At 46.9% G+C, this 24,890-nt stretch overlaps 2 protein-coding genes across 5 annotated transcripts in view; one reads left to right on the forward strand and one right to left on the reverse strand.

The window, feature by feature from the left end:
• Positions 1-24,890, forward strand: part of LOC116503374 (major histocompatibility complex class I-related gene protein-like) — a 556,717-nt gene that overhangs the window by 180,899 nt on the left and 350,928 nt on the right. The gene's annotated exons all lie outside the window — the stretch shown is intronic.
• Positions 1-24,890, reverse strand: part of LOC116503395 (H-2 class I histocompatibility antigen, Q9 alpha chain-like) — a 132,432-nt gene that overhangs the window by 106,923 nt on the left and 619 nt on the right. Inside the window, exons 2-9 of one of the 3 annotated variants that reach the window (XM_032209794.1) lie at positions 20,021-20,299; positions 16,815-17,090; positions 15,679-15,960; positions 14,898-14,990; positions 14,353-14,385; positions 13,599-13,631; positions 12,584-12,617; positions 11,936-12,326 (exon numbers count right to left, since the gene is read on the reverse strand). In XM_032209794.1, the coding sequence (XP_032065685.1) occupies positions 12,598-12,617; positions 13,599-13,631; positions 14,353-14,385; positions 14,898-14,990; positions 15,679-15,960; positions 16,815-17,090; positions 20,021-20,299 (1,016 nt within the window). In that variant the 3' untranslated portion in view covers positions 11,936-12,326; positions 12,584-12,597. Of the gene's footprint in view, positions 1-6,486; positions 6,520-11,935; positions 12,327-12,583; positions 12,618-13,598; positions 13,632-14,352; positions 14,449-14,897; positions 14,991-15,678; positions 15,961-16,814; positions 17,091-20,020; positions 20,300-24,890 lie in introns of those variants that run through there. The other 2 variants (XM_032209795.1, XM_032209796.1) reach the window with 2 other exon arrangements.

Consider the following 24,890-nt stretch of genomic DNA (forward strand, 5'->3'; position numbering starts at 1 on the left):
GAGGCAGTGGGCGGGGAAAGGAAAGCGAAAGTCCCATCGAGGAAATCCTCTTCCAGGGATTCCGCCTCTTGGGGAGGGAGGGGCAGAATTGCGGGGCTGGGAAAAGCGGGAGGATCCCCTGGGCTCTCGACCACCAGGAAGGGCAGCCCTCTTTCCCGAGTTTGAGTAGCGCAGATTGAGGTTTGTGGACACAGGATGGCTCTGCGCTCTGCGCTCCCCTTGCTTTTGGTGTCGGTGGTGGTCATTCTATGGGAGAGCTGCTTCGGTGAGTCCCTTTGGGGGCGTCGGAGATCCCGGCCCCCTTTTTCTGCTGGTGGGAATCCATCCAATGAATCTCTCTCCCCTCTCCCCCATCCTCTAATATCCCCAGAAATGACGCTCTGATTCGGTCTTCTTTCTGGTCCTCTCCTCGTTTCCCTCTGGCCGCATTCAGAAGAGGCCCCAAAGTTTTGATGGGACTCTGCTGCCACCCCACCCCCAACACCCACCCCACCTCTGCTATTCTGGGAACAGGACAAGGGTGGTCCCTCCAGAGGTCAGTCAAGTCTACCTGGGAGGCCCCCAACGACAATTTTTCCCTCCCTGAAAGTGGAGGTTGTCAGAAGGCGGAGTTTGCAAGTGCCCAGGTGAATTTACAATCTCCTGGCTACTTGCACACACACACACACACACACACATTCACTCATACACACTCACACACATATGTATGCGCACTCCCCCCCCCCCAATTTTCTGCTTTTCGTGGCGTTTTGTGCATCTTTTTGGCTTCTGGTGTGGGGAGGACTCGGCTTGTTTCCGGAATCAATTCCGTGTAAATGGTCTTTGGAGGTTCGCAGCCAAAGATGCTTTTTCACGAGGCAATTGGACTTTCTAGGTTTTCCTTTGAAGACATTTTCCCCTTCTCATCCAAGAAGCTCCTTCAGCTCTGGATCCCATGGATTGGCAGCCGTGTGGTGGAGGCTACTGCAACCTCTGGATAAGGTTGCCCGATGAATGCTGCAGGCGAGAAGTTCTGGAGAGAAACACTCCCTGAATTAAACTTCCCAAAGATCCTAAAGATGGTGGCGGGCATAGATACTGTGGCTTTGAGCTCCTGATGTCGCAGTGGAATGTCTAGGCAAAAACTACTCTATACCCACAGGGAGTTACTAAAGATTGGAGCTTCCAGTCGACTGGATATTACCAGCAACTTCCAGTGGTCCCATAATATACCGAGTGAGCTAGCCGAACAAATAGGTTTAAAAATAGTTTCTATCCTTGGGCTGTTACAATCACTCCATGCACACGTGGAAATGTATGACTAGTTCTTGTTTTTCCTTCTTTTTTCCTAATTACTTGCATTGGGATTATTCTTTATGCTATTTATTTTTATTTTTTTAATAAATGTTTTTTAATTTTAGTTTAAAACAGGTACACATCTTTCTTTACATCTGTAAAAAATATATCAATCAATTACAGATAAGTTTTGGTACATCTCCTCCACAGTCAACCAACATAACTCATATTAACTAAGGCATTATTATATATCCATTTTCATTTAACTGTAATTATTATTTAGCAATATTGATGAAAGTAATAATCTTGAACAATCCCTGCCCACACCGGTGGGAGAGGAAAAAATCAAAAAAAAAAAAAAAAGAAAAAAAAAGGACAGATAAAAAATAAAAATTAAAATAAAAAATTAAAATAATACAAAAAAAAGACAGAAACGACAAGAGACAAGGCAGGAAAACGAAACAAAACACAGGTGTCTATCATGAGAAAAAAAAATTCTTTATGCTATTTATGTTGTTCGTATTTGTGGTCATGGATTGCAACAGTGAGGCTAAAACCAATTTCATTGTATACATGATGTACAATGACAATAAAGGCTGTGCTACTATACGACTTTCCCCTCGATCCCCCTCCACTCACACACACACACACACACCCTCCTGGGCCACAATACAGGTAGTCCTCGAGTTACTTTCCCAATTGAGCCCACAATTCATGTTGCTATGTGAAACATTTGTTGAGTGAGTTTGCCCCATTTTACGACTTTTCTTGCCACCCTTTCTTAAGTGAATTGTGACATTTGTGAAGTCAGTGACAGGGTTGTGAAGTGAATCCGGAGTCTCCCTTGAGTTTGCTTGTCAGAAGGTCGCAAAAGCGGATCACGTGACTCTGGGACACGACAACTGTCATAAATCTGAACCATTTGCCAAGCATCTGAATTCTGTGACTGTGGGGAATGCTGCCACGGTCGTAAGTGTGAAAAACGGTCCAAAATCGCTTTTTTCAGTGCTGTTGTAACTTTGAACAGTCTCTCAATGAACTGTTGTAAGTTGAGGACTACCTGCATCCCATGAGATTTTTTTTCTAGGACAGGCTTACATGGGTTTCTGGGGGGAAAGGGGGTGAGTGAGGGGAATCCTGGGAGTTGAAGTCCAAGTGGCTAAGTCTGAGAAACTCCCATCTAAGCCTTTACGTCGAAAAGAGTTGGATAGCCAAGATCAACCCCCTCCCCAAACTTGCTGGGGGTCATTTCTGCCTTTCTTTGGGCTGACAAAGTGCAGGATGAGCCCCAGAGGAGGACAAGCGTCAGAGCAGCTTCTGGGGAAAGTGAAGGGGAAGATTCAGAGGAAATCTGGTGCATTGCAACGTGAGCAGATAATATGGATCTAAATGCTTTTTTGAAGAGATGTACAGTAAATATATTTATTGATTTTACCAATCTGATATGACACTCTGGTCGCAAACCGACTCTGAGCTTCTCACACCAACCATACATCAAATTAAATCAGAAAATAGAGCCAAACAGCAAAGAGTATTACAGAATGAAATCAAATATTGGAATATTTTGTGCCAGTGAATTCTCACAAGATTGTGATGCTGGGGAGGGAAGGGAAAATGGGGGGCAGCTTCTCCTCTGTGCTCCTTACATTCTGGTGGGAGGGGAGTTCCCTGAGGAGAGGCTCCAGGTTGAATCTGAAAGATGAGGAGACTAAACTTCTGGTCCAGGTGACCGACCCAAAGTGGATGATGCCACATTCTCCTGAGACACACAGACTTGCCTTCATTCGGGTGGCTATTATTGGTTTCCAGACTGCAAAACCTTTGGGGCCAAACTGTTTGCAGAGCTGGAGAAACACTTTTCAGTGGGAATGTGAGGGAGCTTCTATCTAGAGCATCGAAGGAACCCAGGATTTTCTCTGGATCACTGCTTCCTTTTCCAGATCCAGCAGTCTGTGAAGAGTGGAGGCCGGACAGTGCTGATGATTGCTCACCTGATGCAGAACGCAGACAAGGTTGTGGTGCTGAAAGGAGGGGAGGTTGTGGAGAAGGGGACTCACATGGAGCTGATGGGCCGGAGAGGCCCCTACTACAGACTGGTGGAAAGGACCCAGGCGGAGGGACTTCTGGAGTTGCAAGGGGGAGGTCAGCCATAGGATCCACTGCTTTTGTAGAGGCCAAATGAAGGATCGGCTGGGGAGATGTTTCCAAGCCACCGTCTTCTTTAGTAAAGGCACCAATGAATGCACCGGTTTTTCCTTTGTTCAAATTTGGCCTGTGAGAACCTTTTACAGAACCCTCCCCTTTTACTACAGGCTTTAATATTGGTCTCCGGCGCAGCTTGACTTCCTCTTTGTTTTGTTAACTAAAGTACTTCCGCGATTCCTTCTAGTGCTTGTAAATCTGGATTTGGATGGAAGTCCCACGGATGGGTCTCCTTTAGCAGAGTTAGAGAATTGCCATGAAATTGTTGCACCCTTCAAATTTCTCCTACGCAAGTGATATTTCTGTGGAAAACAGGAAAATGGCTTTTAGTTCAATGGAAAAAGGCAGTGAAAAAAAATTAATTGTATGTTTCTATATTTGTATTAATAAATTGCAACAGTAAAAGGGTTGAAGGAATATATTTGTCTCCCTCCTGTTCTTTGCTGCACTTCTTCAAAATGAGCCTCTTCTTGTTTTGAGCTTCTCTTGAAGGGAACTTTTCCCTTCCTCCATTTTGCACGCTTTCTATAGCTCCAGTGCCAATTGTTCAGAATCAACAGAAGAACAGGGTTGGAAGGGAACCTGGAGGTCTTCTATCTAGTCCACCTCCTGCTCAAGCAGGAGGCCCCTATAGCAGTGATGGGGAACTTTTTAAAGACCGAGGGCCCAAACTGCAACCCAAAATCCACTCATTTATCCCAAAGTGCCAACACAGCAATTTGACCTGAATACTGAGGTTTTACTATCTAAAATAATGATAAACAAGGCAGAGTTCAGCTAATTGTTCTAAGGAAAACATGATAAATGCACTTTTAGGCCCCTTCGTTTTTTTTCTGCTTTTGAAATATGTTTAACAATAATAAAACTTTTGTAATATCAACTTTTTTTCTTTCTCTCTCTCTTCCCCCCTATTTCCTTCCCTCCATCTTTTCCCCCTTTCTCTCCCTCTCTCTTTCCTACCTCTCTTTCTTTCTTTCTCTCTCTTTCCCTCTGTCCCTCTCTGTCTTTCCCCTCTCTTCCTCTCCCTTTCTGTCTTTCTCTCCCCCTTTCTCTTCCCCCGCTTCCCCTCCCTCTTTCTGTCTTTCCACCCTCTCTTTCCCTCCCTCTCTTCCCACCTTTCCCTTTCTCTTCCTTTTTGTCTCTCTCTTCCCCTCCCTTCCTCTCTGTCTATTTCTCTCCCTTTCCTTCCCCCTCCCTCTTTCCCTCCCTCCCTCTCTTTCCCTGTCTATCTCTTTCTGTCTTTTTTCTCTCTCGTTGAACCGGTAGGATCCCATCCCTGGGTATAGGCAATCTCACTTAACAACCAAAATTGGAACTGGCAACTCGGTTTTTAAACAAAGCAGTCTGTCAACAGTCCAAATAGCAAACCCCCCAAAAAGGAACTCTCGGGGTCCTTGAATTCCCAAAAGTAAAACTTTATTGAATTCACCATCTGGGAACTGAAGAAGCAAAACCAGCTCTGGTTTTCCCTTGCTCAATTAAACAATAGATTCCCTTCTCCCAGCCCTCAGGTGTTCGCGTTGTCCCATTGTAAAGCTTTTGTTATGGGAAAAGTCCACTTCCCCAGCAAACACCTGCAGTAGTGACCTTGGCGTTTTGCAAGTTCTCACCCTCCGAGGAGGCATCTTGGCAACATAATGAAAGGCGAGAGGGGGGACTTCCTGGGAGGAGCCTGCTGATGGTGGCAGCTTAAAATTAGCTGCCTCCGAATTCCTGGTTACGTACCTGTTTAGATGATCACCCATCTGACGTCTTAACAGATTTTCTTATCCTTCAGGCAAGAAGGGAAGAAGAATAGTTTTGCTGGCAAATGCCCTTCGATTTTTGCAGCTTTTGTGCCTGCAGAGAGAGGGGGGCCAGCCCAGAGCAGAATGGCGTCCGTGCTGGGAACTTCAAACTGCCTTGTGCGGTACAAAGTAGGTCTCCCCCACTCAGTTCAAAGCTTTGATTGATTTGATCTTATCGCGAGCTGAATCCGTTTGCGTGGACATTAATTGTTTATCAAGATTTTAGCTTCTTTTTTTTCCTCTGAAAATCTATTTACTTAGAGGCTTTTAAAATGGCGCCGAGCAGGCTGGATTCTCCGGTAATAATGACGACTTTTTGTTAAATGCTACAGAACTCTAAAATTTCAATGGAGCGTCCTTATCACTTGTTTTACAATCGGCCAGCTGAAGCCTTCTAATTAGTTTCATTTTCACAAGACTTCCATTCTCTCATTAATCTTGCTTATCTGGAATTTAAATGGTGATGAATCTGCTGAACTGTCTTGTTACAATGCTTACTCACTGAAAGTTTTGCCAAGCCTCAAATTTCAAAGTAAAGGGAGAAATTCAGCGTCTTTACTTATAGCTGCGTAGTCAGGCAGCAGAGTTTTATTAATTGCTGGAAGATAAATTTTGGAATGGCCTCAAAACCAAATCCTAATTTGAAATCGTCGCCCTCTATTCCCAGGGGCACATCCCCAGTGCCTGGCACAAGGTTACAGCCTTGGCTCCCTACGCCCCCTGCTGGGGATTTGTTAACGAAAGAATTCTTCTTGAGTGAATTAAGTGTGGCTCTTAACGCACAGACAATTAAAATGGAAGATAAACTTAGAGATCTTAAAGAGGAGATAAAACAGGAGAGAAAAGAGGAGAGAAAAGAGGAGAGAAAAGAGGAAATAAAAGAAATAAAATAGGAAATTAAAGGTGAAATAAAAGAACTTAAACAGGAGTTGTATGAGAAAATTTTGTGACATTCATGCCTAAGGCAGGACTAGAACTCAAAGTTTCACCTGTTGCCCTCACAACTAAGCCAAAGTTTAAATAATACTTAATAATTTAAATAATATTTAAATAATAAGCCAATTATTATTCCACCAGAAGAAGACTCAGAGGGAACCCAGGGAGGATGAATTAGGGGGGCCTTTAAAAAGTGGCAACCCCCCCCTCTTTTCATCCCCTCATCCCCCCAAAGTCTTGCAAAGGGTCAAAATGTCTCATGCAGCAGCTGCTCCCTCCAACTTACCCTGGTCTGAACTGATGGGTCCTCTGTCACTTGCTGGAAAAGAAAGAAAAAGGGGATGAGGGAGGATGTCTTTCTGTCTGTCTCCCTCCTTATAGGAAGCTCAGTTCTTTCTGACTCCAGCTGCCTCCCTCCCTTTCTCTCTCACACACAATAAAATGCACAAATAACACGGAGAGAGTTTGGATCAAACTGCTTTGGTTAAAAGGCATTGGAAAGAATTATTAAAATTTATTATTTACATCATACAAAGCCAGAAGGCAGAGCTGGCCTAAAAAGATACAGATGGATTCAAAGTTTATTTTTGCAACCAGTTGACAGTTAGACAGGAGAGCAAGAGGAGAGCCAGCTGGCACCTCCCAAAGCTGGCTTCCCCATAGATTTGCTTGTCCAAAGGACACAGGAGGGGATCATAGGACGCCAGGACACTGAAACAGTCGCAAATATGAATCAGTTGCCAAGCGGCCAAAGGTTGGTCACACGACCACAGAAATTCTGCAACGGTCACAAGTGTGGAAAATGGTCATCAGTCCCTTTTTTTGAATCCTGTTGTAACTTCGAATGGTCTCTAAATGAACTGTTGTAAGTCGAGGACTCCCTGTAGACAAAACTGAATGGATTTGTGGCTGCCTGGTTTATCCTTGGTGCTCATTTTTCTTTCCTGCATTATATTTATTGTCTTTTGTTCTTGTATTGATATTTTTATTGTGTTCGCTGACCAGAGCCGCATATGTGAGCTGGACGGTCATATATTCTAATTAATAAATACATTTCTAAACATTTTGAATCTGTAGAAGAGGCTGAAATATGCACTGAATTCTTGCAAAATGTTTCCAAGTTTTCCTTTTAAGCTTCCAAAGGTGGCTAGTCCTGAGGGAGGGGGAGGAAAGGCTCAGGGGTGAAATGCTACCGGTTCAGACCGGTTCGCCTGAACTGGGAGTAAAAAAAGGCTCTCGGGACTTCCTGGGAGGAGCTTGCTGGTGGTGGCAGCAAAAAATCAGCTGCCTCCGAATTCCTGGCTACGTACCTGTTTAGAGGATCTTCCATCTGACGTCTTATCAGGTTTTCTTATCCTTCAGGCAAGAAGGAAAGAAGAAATTGTTTTGCTGGCAAATGCTCTTCGATTTTTGCAGCTTTTGTGCTTGCAGGGAAAGGGGGGCTAGCCCAAGGCAGAACAGCTGTCCGTGCTGGGAACTTCAAACTGCCTTGTGCAGGACAAAGTAAGACTCCCCCACTCTGCTCAAAGTTTTGTTTGATTTAATCTTATCACGAGCTGAATCCATTTCCGTGCACAATAATTGTTTATCAACATTTTAGCTTCTTTTCTTTTTCTCCTCCGAAAAATTATTTACTTAGAGGCTTTTAAAATGGCGCCGAGTAGGCTGGTTTCTCCGGTAATAATGAACACTTTTTGTTAATCCTCACAAGAATTCACAAGAATCCAAAACAAAAGAGATTGCTTATCACATGTTTTGGTTTCACAATAGGCCAGCAGAAGCTTTTTAATTAGCTTTATTTCTACAAGAATGTTATTCCTTCATTAACTTTGCTTATCTGGAAGTTAAATGGTGATGAATCTGCTGAACGGTCTTGTTACAATGTTTACTCACTGAAAGTTTTGCCAAGCCTTAACTTCAAAATAAAAGGGGAATTCAGCCTCTTCACTTAAAGCTGCATATTCAGGCAATAGAGTTTTATTAACTGCAGGCAGATAAATTTTGAAATGGCTTCAAAACCAAATATTAACTTGAAGTTGTAAATTTTTTTTTCTTATTACTATTCAAAATACCAGCTTCAATTTTGTAAAAGGCTTTCTTATCCAGCTGCGTTACAAGATGGTGATTTTATAGCTTCTGCGTTTGATATATGACACACTCAATCAGCTCTATTCTCCTGAAGACTTCTCCTTATTAACTGTTAAAAATCTATAAATAGTACCCCATTTAAAACCGAGGGGAGCAGAGACTTTGTTTGTTTGTGCGTTTTTTTATAATGGCTCCCAAATCGAAGCAGTCTAAGCGTTTCCTTAATAATACATCTCAAGAAATTGTTACAAAATCGCTGCCCTTGCCTCCCACGCCCTCCACTGGAGATCTCTTAACGCAAGAATTTCTTTTTGAAACCCTTAAAGAGTTCAGACAGGAAATTAAACAACTTTTATCGGACTTATATGATAAACTGGACGCCAAGATTGCTCAAACAAGGGAAGATACGATCAGAGTTATGACTGTTATGACAGGCTATGTTTCTGAAATGGAGGACAAATTGGAACTTTTGGAAAAAAACTAATTCTAATTTGACATCTAAAATTCAAACGTTACAACAGGAAGTTGAAAATGCTCAAAAACAACTCGTTATGATAAATTACAATAAGACTGCATTTGCAATAAGAGTCAGAGGATTGCGTGAAAAGGAACAGGAGAATTTGAAACAGACCTTTTTTGAAGCTTTCAGACGTTCGGTGGGAAGTCCGGGATTTAACTTTGATTGGCAGATTCAAAAAATTTATCGCCAGAACTCATGTGTAGCAAAACAACGACAGCTTCCGAGGGACATAATTATATATTTCACCACAAGAGAATCCAGAAATGCGATAATACAGAAGTTTTACAATAACAGGCTGCGAATCGATGGACAGGACTTGATTGTTTTTAAAGAAATACCATCTCAAATATTAAGAGCAAGGAGAGACTACACTTTCTTAACTGAAAAACTCAGAGATTCTCAGATACAATATAAATGGGAAGTGCCATCTGGTATCACAGTCACATTTGAGAACCAAAAATATCGTCTCAATTCTGTTTGCGAAGCCCGAGATTTTTACTACAAAACCCTGAAGGCGGGACTTCCTGATTCATCCGGACTTGGAGAAAGACAAGGAGAAGGAGAAGATAAGCAGCGGGACACGTGGCTACAAGGCGGCGGGTGTTGCTTTCCCTTTCCGGAAGGGCAGAAGAGTAAAGAATAAAGATCCAGCTATGCCTTTAAAATACTTCTTAAATTTTTAATTTGAATAAAATTTCAGGACTCCTGTCTGGTATAAAATGACAAAGCTGTATATCGATGAAGAGATATTGAGACTGAAAGAAGCGGTGCTGAATTTGGACATATATTATATGGGACTTATATAAGACTTGTTTGAATCTTAATTTAAACTGCGCATGATCTATTCTTTGGGGCGAGGAGAGCGAAGATCATAGTTTTCTTGGATTGTGGTTTGGGATGAATGGAGTCGGGTGCGTGGGGTAGATGGAAGGGTAGTGAAAGTTCAATTAGATTATCTTGATTCAGAATGTATGCTGATTTTTGTATAAATTGTTATTTGAATACAAGGTTAAGAAAGATTATCTGGAGGGTCTACACGAGGGTGGAGTAAATATGAGAGGAGCAATGGATGAGGATAAAATATATATGCGGACACGGGTAAAGGTAGGATGGGAGGTATAGAATTTATATGCGGAAGCCGGTAAAGACATTGTTTAAAATTTTAAAAATAATGAGAAGCTGAGTTTAATGTTAGAGAGTATATTGACTTCTCTTTCTTGGGGGGGGGTTACCCCCCCTCCTTTTTTTTCTCTTTTTATTATTCTTTTCTTTTTTGTTCTTTATTTTTTATTATTTTTTATTATTTTGTAACTTCTAATCTATTTGGTTTCAATATACTCCAGACTTTGCTTGATAAAGAACGATGCCGGGAATGCGACCTGGGAAGTCGGAAGGGGGTCAGGGAGGGGGGTTCAGGGGGTGGGGGGGGGGAGGGTCGAAGTAACAATGAATGCACTTGGATACTGTTGCTTTTTCTTTTTTTTTTCTTTTCTTCTTTCTTTTCCTTTTTTTTTTCTTTTGTTTTAGTACAAAACAAATAGACCAATGAATACTAGAAATACACCGAAGTGAGGTGTAGAGGGAAAGAAGAGGGGGGAATTAAGAGGGAGTGAGAAGGGAATGTAAGGAGGGTGAGATGGTGGGAAGGGGAGAAAGGAATGGCTGAGGGGGAGGGGAAGTAGAAGAGGGGATTGTTGGAAGGGAGAAATGAAAGTTGGAGGGGTAGAAGGAAGGGTGTATGTAGGATAGAAGTGTTATGAGTTGTTTATTCTTCTTTTTTTTAACTGCACAGTATTTAAGTGATTGTATAAAGGAAAATGAAAATGTAATAAAAGAATCTTTGATTAAAAAAAAAAAAAAAAGGCTCTCGGGTTGGGCGAACTGGTATTTCCCAGGATCAGCTGTGACAGACGGTTTCTATTGGCTAGAAAGCAGCTAATCCAAATCGTGTGGCACAGCAGATTCCCCCCCCCCCTCGCTGTTCTACTTACCTTTGCAGGCGCACTCAGTAACATGCTCCGCCCACCCACCCAGACGCCGTCATATCTGTTTTGGACACTGTGCATCCGCGGAAAGTCCTGCGCATGCGTGGAGGGGGCGTGTGCACGCTTACATTTGCCAACCAGTAGCGAAGGTAAGTAGATTTCACCTTGGAGAGACCCCCATCCTTTTCACTCCTCCGTGCCCTCAAAGCAACCATTGTAATATGGGGGACACCTTTCCCATCAATCAGGGGTCTCCCCACTCTTGGGCCACTGCACCATATTGGGCAGCTGAGGAGCCCAGAGAGGATCTCCCAGAAGCAGGAGAAGCTGCCCTTCTGCAAGGGGACCAGGAGGGCTCTGGCTGGGCATTCAGCTCCTGTCTCCCGAAGGGCCCCTGGGTGAGGCTCCGAGAGCAGCCACTTGGCCAACAGCCTGAGGCAAAGGAGGATCTGAGGGAGAGGCAGCCTCTGTTGCTGCCACCCCCAAGCCAAGACCAGGTAGCCATTTTACTCAAGATCAACTGGTGATGCTGGAGGAACCTCTGGACACAGGAGCAAAATGGCTGCCTCCTCCCCAAAGGAGCCCACAGGAGCCCCCCCCCAGTTCTTCCTCCTTCGAGATTTTGCTTTGCTTCCTCCCCCTTCCCATCACTCAAAGGGAAATTGGAATCGGGGTCTCTGATCAACAAGGAGGGTAGAATCCCTCTTAATTCCAACCTCCCCAAAGATACGGCAATCAAGTAAGAGGAAAAGAAATCCTTTATTGGTTTAAAATTTAATCATTTAAAGATGTGCAATTGTTAAGGAGAGAGCAGCCTGACAATTGATTCCATCATCCGTTTTTCTAAATCATGAAAAGCCATAAATGGCAATCTATAAAAAAATCACTGTCTAATGTTACCCTCAGTATATTGATTGTCAAACTTTGTGTTATGAAATATATGGTCAAATAACCATGCAACAATCAATTAAAAATACATCAACTAATTTAGCTGCAAAAATCTCAAAATGCACACTTCTCTTAGTAATAGTTTTATCGAAGATCACATTAAGCAGATAAAACTAAGGAAAAAACAAAAAGTAACCCCCACCTTCATCCCCAACAAATATAATGAAAATTAACAACTTATCAATCTTTCTTAAAGTAAAACCAAGAAATTCTTCATCCGATTCCTCACCCCATTCTCTATAAACCCATCTCTAAAATCTCATCTTTAGCCTCCAACCTCTATCCACTAGGACTAATCAGCAAAAGCCCATTAAGGGGGTTATGCAACCTATTTATCTATGATAAACTATTATCTATGAAACCCAATTTGAAATCTTTTGATTGCACAATTAGTAACACACAATATATTATTTTCTCCTCTGCTCCTCAATCATAATAGAAACAGTTTACTGATTCAGTGATAAAAGCAGTGATGAAAGACCCCAAAATCTCTCCTGGTTCTCTCATGCAGCATGAGAGTCCGGCCTAATTCAGAAGGAGGCCGATCCCATCTTCTCTCCTCTCTCCTCATGCTGGGCGTCTCCCCTGCAAAGAGGGGGGAGAAAGTATCCAAGGGTTAGTTGGATCAAGACAGTCAGAGCCTGAGAGGTGCCAGAGGATCAGAGTTTGGGGGCAGGGAGATCCCTCCCCCGAGCCCTCTCCCCCAAATTCCTTACCTTCCAGTGTTTGAGGTGAATAGGAGAGAGAAGAGGGATTCCCAAAGCATCTTCACCCTCACTTGGTCCTTGGACCCCAAAGGCCCCCTCCCTCTCGCCCCATACGGCCCCACTGAGACCACTCACCTGCAAGGGGGCTGCTAAACAGTCTGGTTGCTCCCTGGATTGGAGAGAAAGAGACAGAAGGAATCAATGTCTGGATGAAATCTCTCCCTTCACCATTCAACCTCTTCAGCTTCCCAAACTTCTCATAAAGCTTTTTATTGATTCATTAATTAAACTCCCATCTCCACCTATCTCATTAATGTGACTGTAGGCAGCTCACAGTAAATTCAATAAAATGCCACGCAGAATATTTAAAACACTAAATGAAAACCAGATTCCCCCATCAGATCCTGTTGCATTTGCTCTGACAAGAAGATCGTGTCCAGTGTGTGGCCTCTGTCTCCAGTCAGACCCCGGATGACAGCCATGAACTCCTGGGCTGCTTTGGAGGCCAAACCCAGGGATGGCAGATTGAGGTCTCCCAGGACCATAATCCTGGGCAACCCCATGCCAACCCTGAGATGCCCCCAGCAGCTGAGGCAGGGAGCTGGCCATGCATCAGGGAGGCTGGTACAGTAGCAACAATCCCAACTGGTGAGCCCAGAGTCAGAAACAGGAAATCCCCACCAGAATTGTAGGGTGGGAGCCTCTTGAGTGCCAGAAGAGATTCTCCGATGACCCCTGTAACCCCACCAATCCTGCCTGGGGTCTCAGCTGGGATCCCGAACCCTGAACCCATCTGGGCACATCTCTGAGAATGGAAGAACCCCCCTTCCAGAGTAAGCCAGGTCTCAGCTATGCCACCAGAGGAGTCTCTAACCACTGGGGATGATGGCCTCACTGGTGGTTTCCCCATTTCCCCTGAAAGAATGGAGGGCTCTTTCCTCCAAAGGGGGCCAAGGCTCCACCATGCAGACTCTGGGCTGCCTCCCCTGCCTGAATCCAACAGGGAGAGTTTCCCTTCTCCTCTGCAGAATGAATGGGGAGGGGGCTTTTAAAAGTGGGGGCCTCTCCCTCTTTTCATTCCCCCATCCCCCCAAAGTCTTCCAAAGGGAGAGAATGGCTCATGCAGCAGCAGCTGCTCCCTCCAACTTACCCTGGTCTGAACTGCTGGATCCTCTGTCACTTGCTGGAAAAGAAAGAAAAAGGGAATGAGGGAGGATGTCTGTCTGTCTGTCTGTCTGTCTGTCTGTCTCTCTCTCTCCCTCCCTCCTTATAGGAAGCTCAGCTCTTTCTGACTCCAGCTGCCTCCCTCCCTTTCTCTCTCCCACACAATAAAAATGCACAAATAACATGGAGAGAGTTTGGATCAAACTGCTTTGCTTAAAAGGCATTGGAAAGAATTCTTAAAATTTATTATTTACATCATACAAAGCCAGAAGGCAGAGCTGGCCTAAAAAGATACAGATGGATTCAAAGTTTATTTTTTTAACCAGTTGTGAGCCTTTGGGACAGGAGACCAAGAGGAGATCCAGCTGGCATCCCCCAAAGCTCCTTTTCCCTCAAAATGCCCCCTTTTCATCCCTAATTTTACGGAGCTTCTGACTCTCACTTGGCCAAGCTTTTCCTTTCTGCCTACTTGGGGAACAGAGCATGTCCTCAGTCAGAGGGACCTTCCACCACCTGTGTCTTCTCCTCTTCTTAAAGGTTCCTTCTTCCAGATGTTTCTCCTAGAGGACTCCACTTCTACTAATAGCCTGGCTGTAATGAAAAGGGGGCCCAACTTCCCCAGCCTGGTTCTTATCATGAAGAGGAAAACACATACATACACACGTCCCTCTCAAATAATGTGGTGTCCCTGGTCCCTGCTCTAAGTTGGAGATTACATGGAAAGAGGACAAATCACTCACTTGGTGCTGCTTTGTAGTCATCTTGACGTTTTTCTGCAAGAATAAAAATCAGTGAAAGCTCAAAAGAATCCACCAGAGATCATCCAAACTCTCCCTCTGTAGGAGCAAGAACTCCAGATGCTTCACTGTCACTTAGTCCCATCAACCAAGACAAAAAGAACTTCAAAATACAAATGTATCTCCTGATTTGCCCCAAGAGAGACCTGCTGCCTCCGAGATGGATGGAGGGGAATTGGGGGAAGCAGAAGGAGCAGCTGGGAGGGGAGGAAGATTTCCATGGAAATCCTTCTCTGCTGCTCTCTGACCAAAGCCTTGGAAAGGGACAAGGGAACTGGGATGCCTCTTCCCAACTCAGAAGAAGACAGGACTGCCCGAATCTCAGACTCAGCTGAATAGAAACTGGAGTCCCAGCAAGATGCTCCCCAAGAGGGCTGGGAAAACAGGACAGAAGGAAGCCCAGAAGAAGCTCCCCAAAGGGAGAGATTTGGGGAGAAACATCCCCATCTTTCTTCCATCACCCCCCCTTCCCCAAAAAAGATACTTACTGAAGAATACCAGGATCCCAATACACGCCAGGACAAGGGCAGCCACAACGCAGCCAATGATGAGCCCCAGGTTGGATTTTGAATTGGTTGGTTCTGAATGGGGAGAAAGAGCAGATCATTGAAGGAGAACCCCAAACAATCTTCCCAACCAGGGAAGAGACCTAAAGAAGTGAAAGCTGGAAATGCCCCAAATTAAAATCTCCATGGGCTCATTTTTGGGTCCTTCTCAAAGTAACATGAAGGCGCCTTGCTATCCGTTGTTAGAGGACATGTCCTCAGGATGCTGCCTTCTTCTCACACCAGCCCAGCATGAAGGCAACTGAATTCATCTTTTTCCACTCAAAAACAGCCCTTTGCCACCTTCTGACTCATAGCAGCTTCCAAAACAAAAACTTCTCCAACACAATAAAATAAACATTTGTTAAACAAAAACATTTTTGTTCTTTTTATAGGCTGCCCCAATAAGTCATGACTCTGAGTGGAATTGGGCAGCTCTGTATGCTTTTTACTTCAGTTTCAGTGTTTGTATTTTATTATTTGAAGTAAAATAGGGAATTTCATCAGGATCGGCCAAGTATTGGGATGGGATTCTGTCCTTTCCATCACCCGAAGTCAGTTCTACGGTCTGGTCCCTGCAGCTTCTCCAGCCTCAAACACTGGAAGGACCAATGGATAAAAACTCAGCTATGCTCACATCTGGACACAGCTGGGGTCAGATTTCTCTCCCACCACCCTCCAGCCTGCCAGAGAGCCCAGCCTTCCCCTCCCTGCAGCCTCTCACCCTTCAGCTCCAAGTCCAGAGGCTTCTGCAGGCCATCGTGCTCCACATGGCACCGATAGCGGCTCCTCTCTTTGGGGTCAATCCGGATGCTGAGCCAGTAGTGGTAGGTCCCATCCGCATTGGGGGCCACAGACCCATGGAAGGTCTCTTCCAGCCATACCTCCCCATCCCTCCTCCAGGAGGCATCGATGTCCCTGGGGTAGAAGCCATGGACCTGGCAGATGTGCATCTCCATCCCATCCTCCACCTCCGTCCGGCTGCTCACCGTCACCTTTGGGGTCTCTGCAGAAAGGGCACCCCCAGAATTAACTCTGAGCCCCTCCAGAGCCTGGAAGGCGGGTGGGAAACTTGGAGGGGCAGGAAAATCTCCCATCACTTAGTTTTAAGCCAAAGATTCACATTCCACACTTGCAGCCTCTCCAAGAGTTTTAGGAAATTATCCAGATCTGGAAAAGGCTCAACCAGAAGAACTCCTGATTTTGAGTCCTTCCCAGGGACTCAGCCTGAAAAACCTCCGGAAGCAAATTGAGGCTCCAAGGAAATTCCTCTCTGGCTGCTTTGAACTCTGAGTGATCTTGGGCTGCTTCCTTCAGGGGAGGGAAAGTGGAGATGGTCTTTTAAGGTCCCTTTCAAGACAACAGCACAGAAGATTCTCCCTACTTTTTCCCTCCTCTTCTGCTCCCCTGAATTTGAGGCTGCTCCAGGCCTCTTTCCAAGGGACACAACCCCAATTTTAAGAGGAAGAGAGATCAAAGGGAATCTCACACGGATCAATTGGGAAAAGAGATTTTGTCTCTCAAAAGAGGGGGGGGCAGAGAGAGACTGATGCCAATGGAAGAGAGAGGGTCCTCCCCAGGCAGGGAGGGGCTGTGAGCAATCATCAGTGGGGGCTCCTGTTTGCAATTCCCCCATTGATCCTAATCTCATCCAGCTGATCCTGGAGGGATGAAGGACCCCAGGGGGGAGGGGTAGACCTAGGGGAGAGGGGGGGGTCTACATGCAAGAGGTGCTGGAAGAGGAGGGGGGGGATTCCCACCAGGGCAAACAGGATAATGACCAGGGACCAAAAGGGGCGGAATGTGTACAAGAGATCCAGCCATAAAGGAGGAAAGTCCAGCCGGGATCCAGATGCTCACCTGTCCTCTGCAGCGTCTCCTTCCCATAGGACAGGTACTTCTCCAGCCACTCAATGCATTCCTCCTCCAGGTAGGACTTTATGTACTGATTTTGTGCTGGAAGAGCGTCCCATTTCCTCTGGGTAATCTGGGCCTGGGGGACGGGAGCCACCCAGGTGGGGGTCTCCTTGTCGAAGGTGATGAAGGTCCTCCCTTCGTAGCCATACTGATAAAACCCTCTTTTGCTCTTGTCTCTCTGCAGCTCACAGCCATACATCAGCTGCCATGTGTGAAGGCCTGAAAGACAGACAGGAGGATGGTTTGGGGAGTCCTGAAGAAAGACAGAGACCCCCCTCCCTGCAGTGACCTTGACACAGGCACTGGCACCCCCATTTCCTCCCAAGCATTCAAGGGAAAGAAGTCCCCATCAGTTATTTCCCTTTTCCCTTCCCTCAACCAGCATCCCTGCATTTTCCCCCCAGGATGGAGCCCCTGAAGCTCCCCAGGAAAAGGGAATCTGGAAAAGCCAGCAGCGGATCCCAAGGGAGACTGAGAAGAGAAGAAGGAGTCGCAAAGAAACGGAAGGACGGAGACCCTTCCATCTTTCCTTCTGCCATTCCTCCGCAGGGGAGACTCTTGGGGGGGGGGGAGGAAGGGGTCCCAGAGAGGGAACAGTTGCCTGAACCTGCAGCTGCAAACAGGGAATGAGGATCTGGTGGCCTCAAAGAGGATCTGCTCGATCTGGAAAAAGCTTGCAGGGATCCCTGTGACCAAAAATCATGCTCTGTGTTCACAAATAGCACCAAGTAACAAGGGCTGGTTCCCACTTTGGGCTAACCAGAAACAAACCATGGTTTAGCGTAATGTGGGAATGAAGCCTCGAAGGGCCCCAAAGGAATATTTCCCTCAGCAACAGCAGCAAGTGGCCCAGTCTGATCTGGAGACCCAAAGGGTTATTGACCTTTGAAATGAAGTTTGAAGCTTACAGGCTCTGGAAGGCCCTGGAGAAGATATTTCAACTTCAAGTGAAGAGATTCTTGGATTTAAAAGAAAACCAAAAGGAAATCCTGAATTGTTTCTACTCCTGTGTGGGCTTGAGAGGAAGGAAGGATGCCAGGAACCCTCGAATATAAGGGAAAACCACCTGGAAGTAGAGTTGAACTAAACTGACCAGTCCTCTCCTTTCCTCTCCACACCCAGGAATGACAGGTGAGGGGATCCTTTCTCTGCACCTTCTGCTCAGCCAAAGAACTTCCCTTTGGAGGAAGAGGAGGATCCTTGGGAGATCCAGTCTGATCCTTCCCTCGAGAAGAGATTCCCTGATCTCCCCATGGGAAAAATAGTTCTGGATTTCTGTCCAAGAAGAATCTCCTGCCATTCACAGGAAAGCACTAAATATTTGGCTGCAGTTTTCAACTTCCGAGAACAAATTCTGTCATTTCAGAAGCATCCAAAGCTAAGACAGAAATTGTCTTCTTTCCCTTGAAGATGAAATGTGTTCTTATCTCAGGTTTGGCACAGAGTTGAATATTTGTGCAGCAAAAAGAAAGCACAGGGATCACATTGAAAAGGCAAGTTTCGTTTGTGATGTTTAGTGTAAGAACACTATTAATGCATCTCTACAGGTCTACGCATGAAACAATTCTGGCCCATCTCTGAGCCTGGATGTTCAGGGGCTTTCCTGACATCTGAAAAATAGTTCAAGGGATCCTCCAGGGTCAAAAGCTTAAGAAAGGAGGCTTTAGAGAGGCTAAAATATATTTATGTTTATAACTGATGTGAAGTTATAAACTCTCCTCTCTCTCCTTTCCTTATGTTACTTTCTATTAGTTTTTATCTTTTTGTGGAAAAGTTTTAGTAAAAATCAGATAGAAAATTTAAAAGGCCAACAGGACGTCAGGGATCATTAAAACAGTATTGAAAACACAGGAGAGGCAAATGTCACACAGCCTCTCCATGAATCAAGGCAGAGCAACCACATCTGGAGTATTGGGAGCAGTTGTGGTCCAAAGGCCTCCGAAAGGAGAGGAGGGAGCCGGGGAAGGTCCAGAGGAGGCGACCCAGGCGATGGGAGGGGGGAAGCAGCCTCCCTTGGAGGGAAGGTTGGGACCTTGGGGGCTCTTTAGCCTGGAAAGGAGGCTCCCCTCCCCTCCGGCCGCTCTCCTTCCTCCTTCCTCCACCAGGGGGAGCCCTCTGGGCCCAGCTCTGATCCCCTGGGAGGCCAGCAGGGGGCCTGGAGGGATCTGGGGGGATCCTGGGGGATCAGGGGCAGGACTGGCAGAGCTCTTGGGAGGAAAGGAGGGGAAATGGGGGATGTTTGTGGAGAAGGTTTTCCTCAGCCAAAAGGAGCCTTTTTCCTTCCATCCCTTTTCCTAAATGAGTCTCCTTGGGGGCGAATCTTCTCCCCCCAAAGGTGGGAGAAGAAGGGGGGGCTGTGCTGAAGAAAGAGCCCCCCCCATCCAGGGCAGCCCCTCCAAGAGGGCAGGGCAGGAGTTCAGCCTGAGGGACCAAGGAGGGGAAGCCAGGAAGGCTCTGAGGGACTCAGGAAGGGCCCCAGATGGAGGCTTCTTCCTCTCCTCTCTTTCCCCCTCAAGACCATCGGGAGGATCCTGGACCTCTGATCCCCCCCCCAAGAGCCCCCCACCCCATTTGGGCCCCCCGGCCTCTCCTTCCAAGTGGAGGATGAGGAGAAGCTCCTGGCGTTTGGGCCCCCCTCATTGCCCCCAAAAAGGGGGAGAGGGAAAGGGATCTACTCTCCCCAGGTGGATCTGCACCAGATCCCTCATTTCTCTGGAGTGGAAACAGAGAGAAGGAGGAGGATCTGCTTCCCCCAGGATCTCCATAGGATCCACCTGCCCTTTTTTCAGGGAGGGGAGGGGCCTGTGATCCCCATCCTCCCCCACAGCAGGAGATCCACCCAGGACCCTCCAACTGTCATGGGGGGAGGGGAGATTTCGGTCTCTTTTTACCTCAGTTTATATCAACATCCAGAAAGAGAGTTGGAGAAATTTAAACACGTTTCCTTTAACTGCAATGGGCAGAAATCGTCAGCAATGGAGACAAGGACAATCTTATATTGATTAAAGAAAAGAATAAACAGATATAAAAAAGGCGTTTTAAAAGGTGTGGAAGGAGCCTTTCCCTTTGAAGGGACCCCCCTTTCTCCCCCCTCTGGTTCCTGGGGAGGGGATTATGGGGCCGGAGGAGCCACCAGACCCATCACTCACCTTCACTCTGATTGTAGCGAATCCTCAGAGTCTCCAGGTCTCCTCTGGACATCTCCTCAGTGCCACGTGATATCTGGGTCTGACTGTCCCAGTACTGGGGATTGTCCTTCCCAAACTTCTCCATCCAGGAGACTTGAGGCTTCACCCTCTGGCTGTGGCTGTCGTAGTGAATGAAAAGCTGATCGTCCACGTACCCCACAGAGACAAAGTGGGGCTGCTGCCCCTGACTGGGGTCCAAGATGGAGGTGGAGAAATACTTCAGGGAGTGGGAGGAGGCGCCTGGAAGGGAGCCAGAAGAGAAGAGTTAGGGGGCTTCAGTCAAGGACCCGGATCCCATGGAGGCTCCCATCTGAGGCTCTGCGGAGGAAGAAGGAGGAAGAGGAAGAAGAAGAGAGCTGGGGGAGGAGGAGGAAGGGGGGAAAGGAAGGGGGAGATGGGGGGAGAGGAGGCAGGAGGGGGAATGAGGGAGCAACTGAGAGGTAAAGAAGAAGCTTCTGGAGGGCCCGAAGGGTTGGAGGGCAGGGAAGGTGGGGGTGAGAGAGGAGGGGAAGGTCGGGTCCCCCAAACTTCACCTGCCCCAATTGTGTCCTCCGCCCTTCCAGCAAGGCCTCCCTCCAAACCCCCCCCCAGGGTTGCTCAGTCTCTGCCCCAAGGAGGCTGCAGTGGCCCCACAGGTAAAAGTGGGGATTCCACCCCCAAAAGCTCAAAAGCATCAGGAAACCCCACCTGGTCACCCCAACTTTCCATTTACATCACTGGGGGCCAAAGTGGCTGGTTAAAAGCTGCAGATGTTATAAAATGGGGGAGGGGGAATCTGGGTGAGACCAGAGGCCAATGTGAACCCTCACCCTAACCTCAATATGGGGAGGCAAAGAGGGCAGAAAAGGGAGCAGCAATGAAGCCACGTAGCCTCCCAAATCTTCCTCCCGTCCCTCTCCCACCGCCCTGGTCAATCCCCCTCCCCTCCCAGAGTTCAGCCATCTGAGCAGGAATCGGCCTTGAACCCAGGACTCGGAGGGGCTCCCCCTCCTTCCACAGGGAATCTCACTGGGATTATCCCAAGATTTCTCCATCTCAGCCACCCAGTTAGGGCCCCGGAACCATCATCCATGGAGGCTTTTCCTCTGAATCTCCCCCTTCCCTTTCCCCAGAAGCTGCTCTGACCCTCGTCCTCCTCTGGGGCTCATCCTGCACTTTGTCAGCCCAAAGAAAGGCAGAAATGCCCCTCATCCTCCTCGGGAGGGGATTGGGATCCTGCTCTCCAACCCTTCACAGGATCAGAGACTCTCAACGCAAAGGCCTAAATCAGAGTTTCTCAGCCATTTGGACTTCAATTCCCAGAATTCCCCTCATTCCCAGAAATCCATGGGCCTCTCCACCCTCCCCCCACCCCCCCTGTCCCCACTGGGGCTGCTTGAGTTCCTGCTGAGACCAACCATGGGGGGTGGGAGGGGGGTTCAGCTGGGAAGAGACTCTAAGGCTGCCCACTGAACAGAAAAACAACAACTTCTAACCAGGTTACAAGAATAAAAAGAAAATAAAGTGAATAAAATGCAGCTGGGAAATCTGTTAAACTGGAAAATCCCCAAGGCCCCTTTTTGGTCTCCATTCTGAAAGCTCTTCAGGTGAGAAATTCTTTCACCAAAGATTTGAAAGATCATTTTCAGGATCCTTCATGGGACTTATTTGGGCAGAACCTGGGTCTCCATGGAAAAGGGCAGGACCTCCAAAGCCCAGAGAAATAAACACAGGGAGTCCTCGGCTTATGACCCTCATTGAGCCCACATTTTTTGTGGCTAAGTGAGATATTTGTTACGTGAGTTTTGCTCCATTTTACAAATTTTCTTGCCACAGTTGTTAAATGAATCCTTGCACTTGTTAAATTAATATCCTGGTTGTTAAGTGAATCTTGCAAAAGGGGGTCACGTGATATGGGGAGACTGCAACTGTTATAAATATGAATCAGTTGCCAAGCATCCAAATCTCAGATGTGACGATGAGGACGCTAAACTGGTCATAAGTGTGAAAAATTGTCATTCTCTCACTATTTTCAATGACATTGCAACTTTGAACAGTCAGTAAATGAACTGTTTTAAGTAGAGGACTGCCTGTGGTCCCACTGCCCATTCCCTCCAGTATGGCCTCCCAGTCCTCCCCAGTCCAAGGCAAAGGCCTGGGTGGCCCAGTGGTTAGAATGCAGCATTGCAGGCTAATTCCACCCACAGAGGTCAATCCTGACTGGCTCAAAATCGATTCATGCTTCCGTCCTTCCAAGGTCAGTAAAATTGATTGATTTGATTGATTGATTGATTACATTTATATGCCGCCCTTTTCCCCGAAGGGGACTCAGGGCGGCTCACAATTCAATCAGGGAAGGAGGTACAGACAGGGGGATAAAAAAGACAAGACATAACAATACAAAATTTAAAAACACACAACAGCCATACCATTCGAGAAGGGGGGCAAAAACTCTTTAGCCCCAGGCCTGTCGGAACAGCCAGGTTTTTAGGGCTTTGCGGAAGGCCTGGAGGGTGGTGAGGGTTCGAATCTCCACGGGGAGTTCGTTCCAGAGGGTCGGAGCAGCCACAGAGAAGGCTCTCCTCCGGGTAGTCGCCAGTCGACACTGGCCGGCGGATGGAATTCGGAGGAGGCCTAATCTGTGGGATCTGATCGGTCTATTGGAGGTAATTGGCAGCAGGCGGTCTCTCAAGTACCCAGGTCCAATACCATGAAGGGCTTTATAAGTGACGACTAGCACCTTGAAGCTTATCCGGAGACCAACAGGCAGCCAGTGCAGCTCGCGGAGGATAGGTGTTACGTGGGTAAACCGAGGTGCACCCACAATCGCTCGCGCGGCTGCATTCTGGACAAGCTGAAGTCTCCGAATGCTCTTCAAGGGCTGCCCCATGTAGAGCACGTTGCAGTAGTCCAGTCTAGAGGTCACAAGGGCACGAGTGACTGTTGTGAGGGCCTCCCGGTTCAGATAGGGACGCAACTGGTGCACCAGGCGAACCTGGGCAAATGCCCCCCTGGTCACAGCCGACAAGTGGTGTTCGAAAGTCAGCTGTGGGTCCAGGAGGACTCCCAAATTGCGAACCCTGTCTGAGGGGCGTACTGTTTGACTCCCCAGCCTGAGAAATGGAAAACTTGGCCAATTAGTGGGAGGGAAGCACACCAGCCACTCAGTCTTATCCGGATTGAGTGCAAGCTTGTTATCCCCCATCCAGACCCTAACAGCCTCAAGGCACTGGCACATCACGTCAACCGCTACACTGAGTTGGCATGGGGCGGACAGATACAACTGTGTATCGTCCGCATACTGATGGTATTTTATCCCGTGCCGTCGAATGATCTCACCCAGCGGCTTCATGTAAATATTAAACAGGAGGGGGGACAGGACCGAACCCTGTGGCACCCCATAATTCAGGGGCCTAGGGGTCGATCTCTGCCCTCCGACCAACACCAACTGCGACCTGTCCGAGAGGTAAGAGGAGAACCACCGTAGGACAGTGCCTCCCACCCCCACCTCCCGCAGTCGTCGCAGAAGGATACCATGGTCGATGGTATCGAAGGCCGCTGAGAGGTCAAGGAGCACTAGGACGGAGGCATGACCTCCATCCCTGGCTCTCCAGAGATCATCGGTCAGCACGACCAAAGCGGTTTCCATGCTGTAGCCAGGCCTAAATCCCGACTGAAAGGGATCTAGATAATCGGTTTCCTCCAAGGACCGCCGGAGCTGAAAGGCGACCACTTTCTCAACAACCTTCCCTACAAAGGGGAGGTTGGAGATTGGACGGTAGTTGTTTAAAACGGCTGCATCCAAAGATGGCTTCTTCAGAAGGGGTCTCACCACCGCCGTCTTTAAAGCGGGGGGAAAGAACTCCTCCCGAGGACCCAGATTGTTGGGGACAAGATGCTGACTCTGTAAACTTCTTAGAGCTTAAATTCTGGGTCAATTGTGACTTCAACTCCCAGAATTCCCCTCATCCCCGAAGCCCATGGGGCCTCCCCTCCCTGGCCCCACCCCCTGCCCCCACTGAGCCTCCTTGGGGGTCCCTGCTGAGACCAATCATGTTGGGGGGGCTCAGCTGGGATCGTCTCCCTAAATTCAGTCTTTGTCTGGAGGATCTTGTCGCCTTTAAACCCTCTGGGGAATCCAAGATAAACATACAAAAGGATTTCAGTTTCTGATATGCAAAGTCCTGATCGAGGAACATCAAAGTTTTTTAGGGGGGGGGAGAGAAAACCAGGAAGGAGGAATCTTTTTTTTTTTCCGGTGCTTCCAAAGTTTTATTTTCTTTTAAAACAAACATTTCATCATTCCTTAATCAGTGAGACATCGGAGTACAATTTTTTGTGTATCAAAATTGTTCTAGTTTACCACCAAATTCTTGTCTATCCTAATGTATACCCCTCCCTCCCTCCACCCTCCACCCCAACCCCCCTCCTCCTCCCCCCCCCACTTCCCAGAACCCGTATACGGTATGGATTTTTAACAAACACAGTCTAAAATCTATTGAGAAAAAAGAAATAAAGAAATTAATGACATCTCTACATTGATCTTAGCTTCTTCCTGCTGAGCTAACTTTAAACAATTTAAATCATTTCTGATCTTAAGCAGAGGCTAACTGGAATTTCTTAGTCCCGTATTTATTTTGTATATAGTCAATCCATTTTTTCCAGTCTCGTTTATATCTCTCATTTGAGATATATCATTTGATTTCCCAGTTAGGAGGAATCTTTAGGAAGATTATTTAAGAAGCGCTTTTCTCCAGACTCTCATCCTGCTGCATTCACAGGACAATCTGAGCCCGGATCGCTCCACTGTAGCAGCCTCTGCCAAGACACGGAACCGATTCCAGAAACCAGC

The sequence above is a fragment of the Thamnophis elegans genome, chromosome 2, assembly GCF_009769535.1.
Source record: "Thamnophis elegans isolate rThaEle1 chromosome 2, rThaEle1.pri, whole genome shotgun sequence".
Classification (NCBI taxonomy): domain Eukaryota; kingdom Metazoa; phylum Chordata; class Lepidosauria; order Squamata; family Colubridae; genus Thamnophis; species Thamnophis elegans.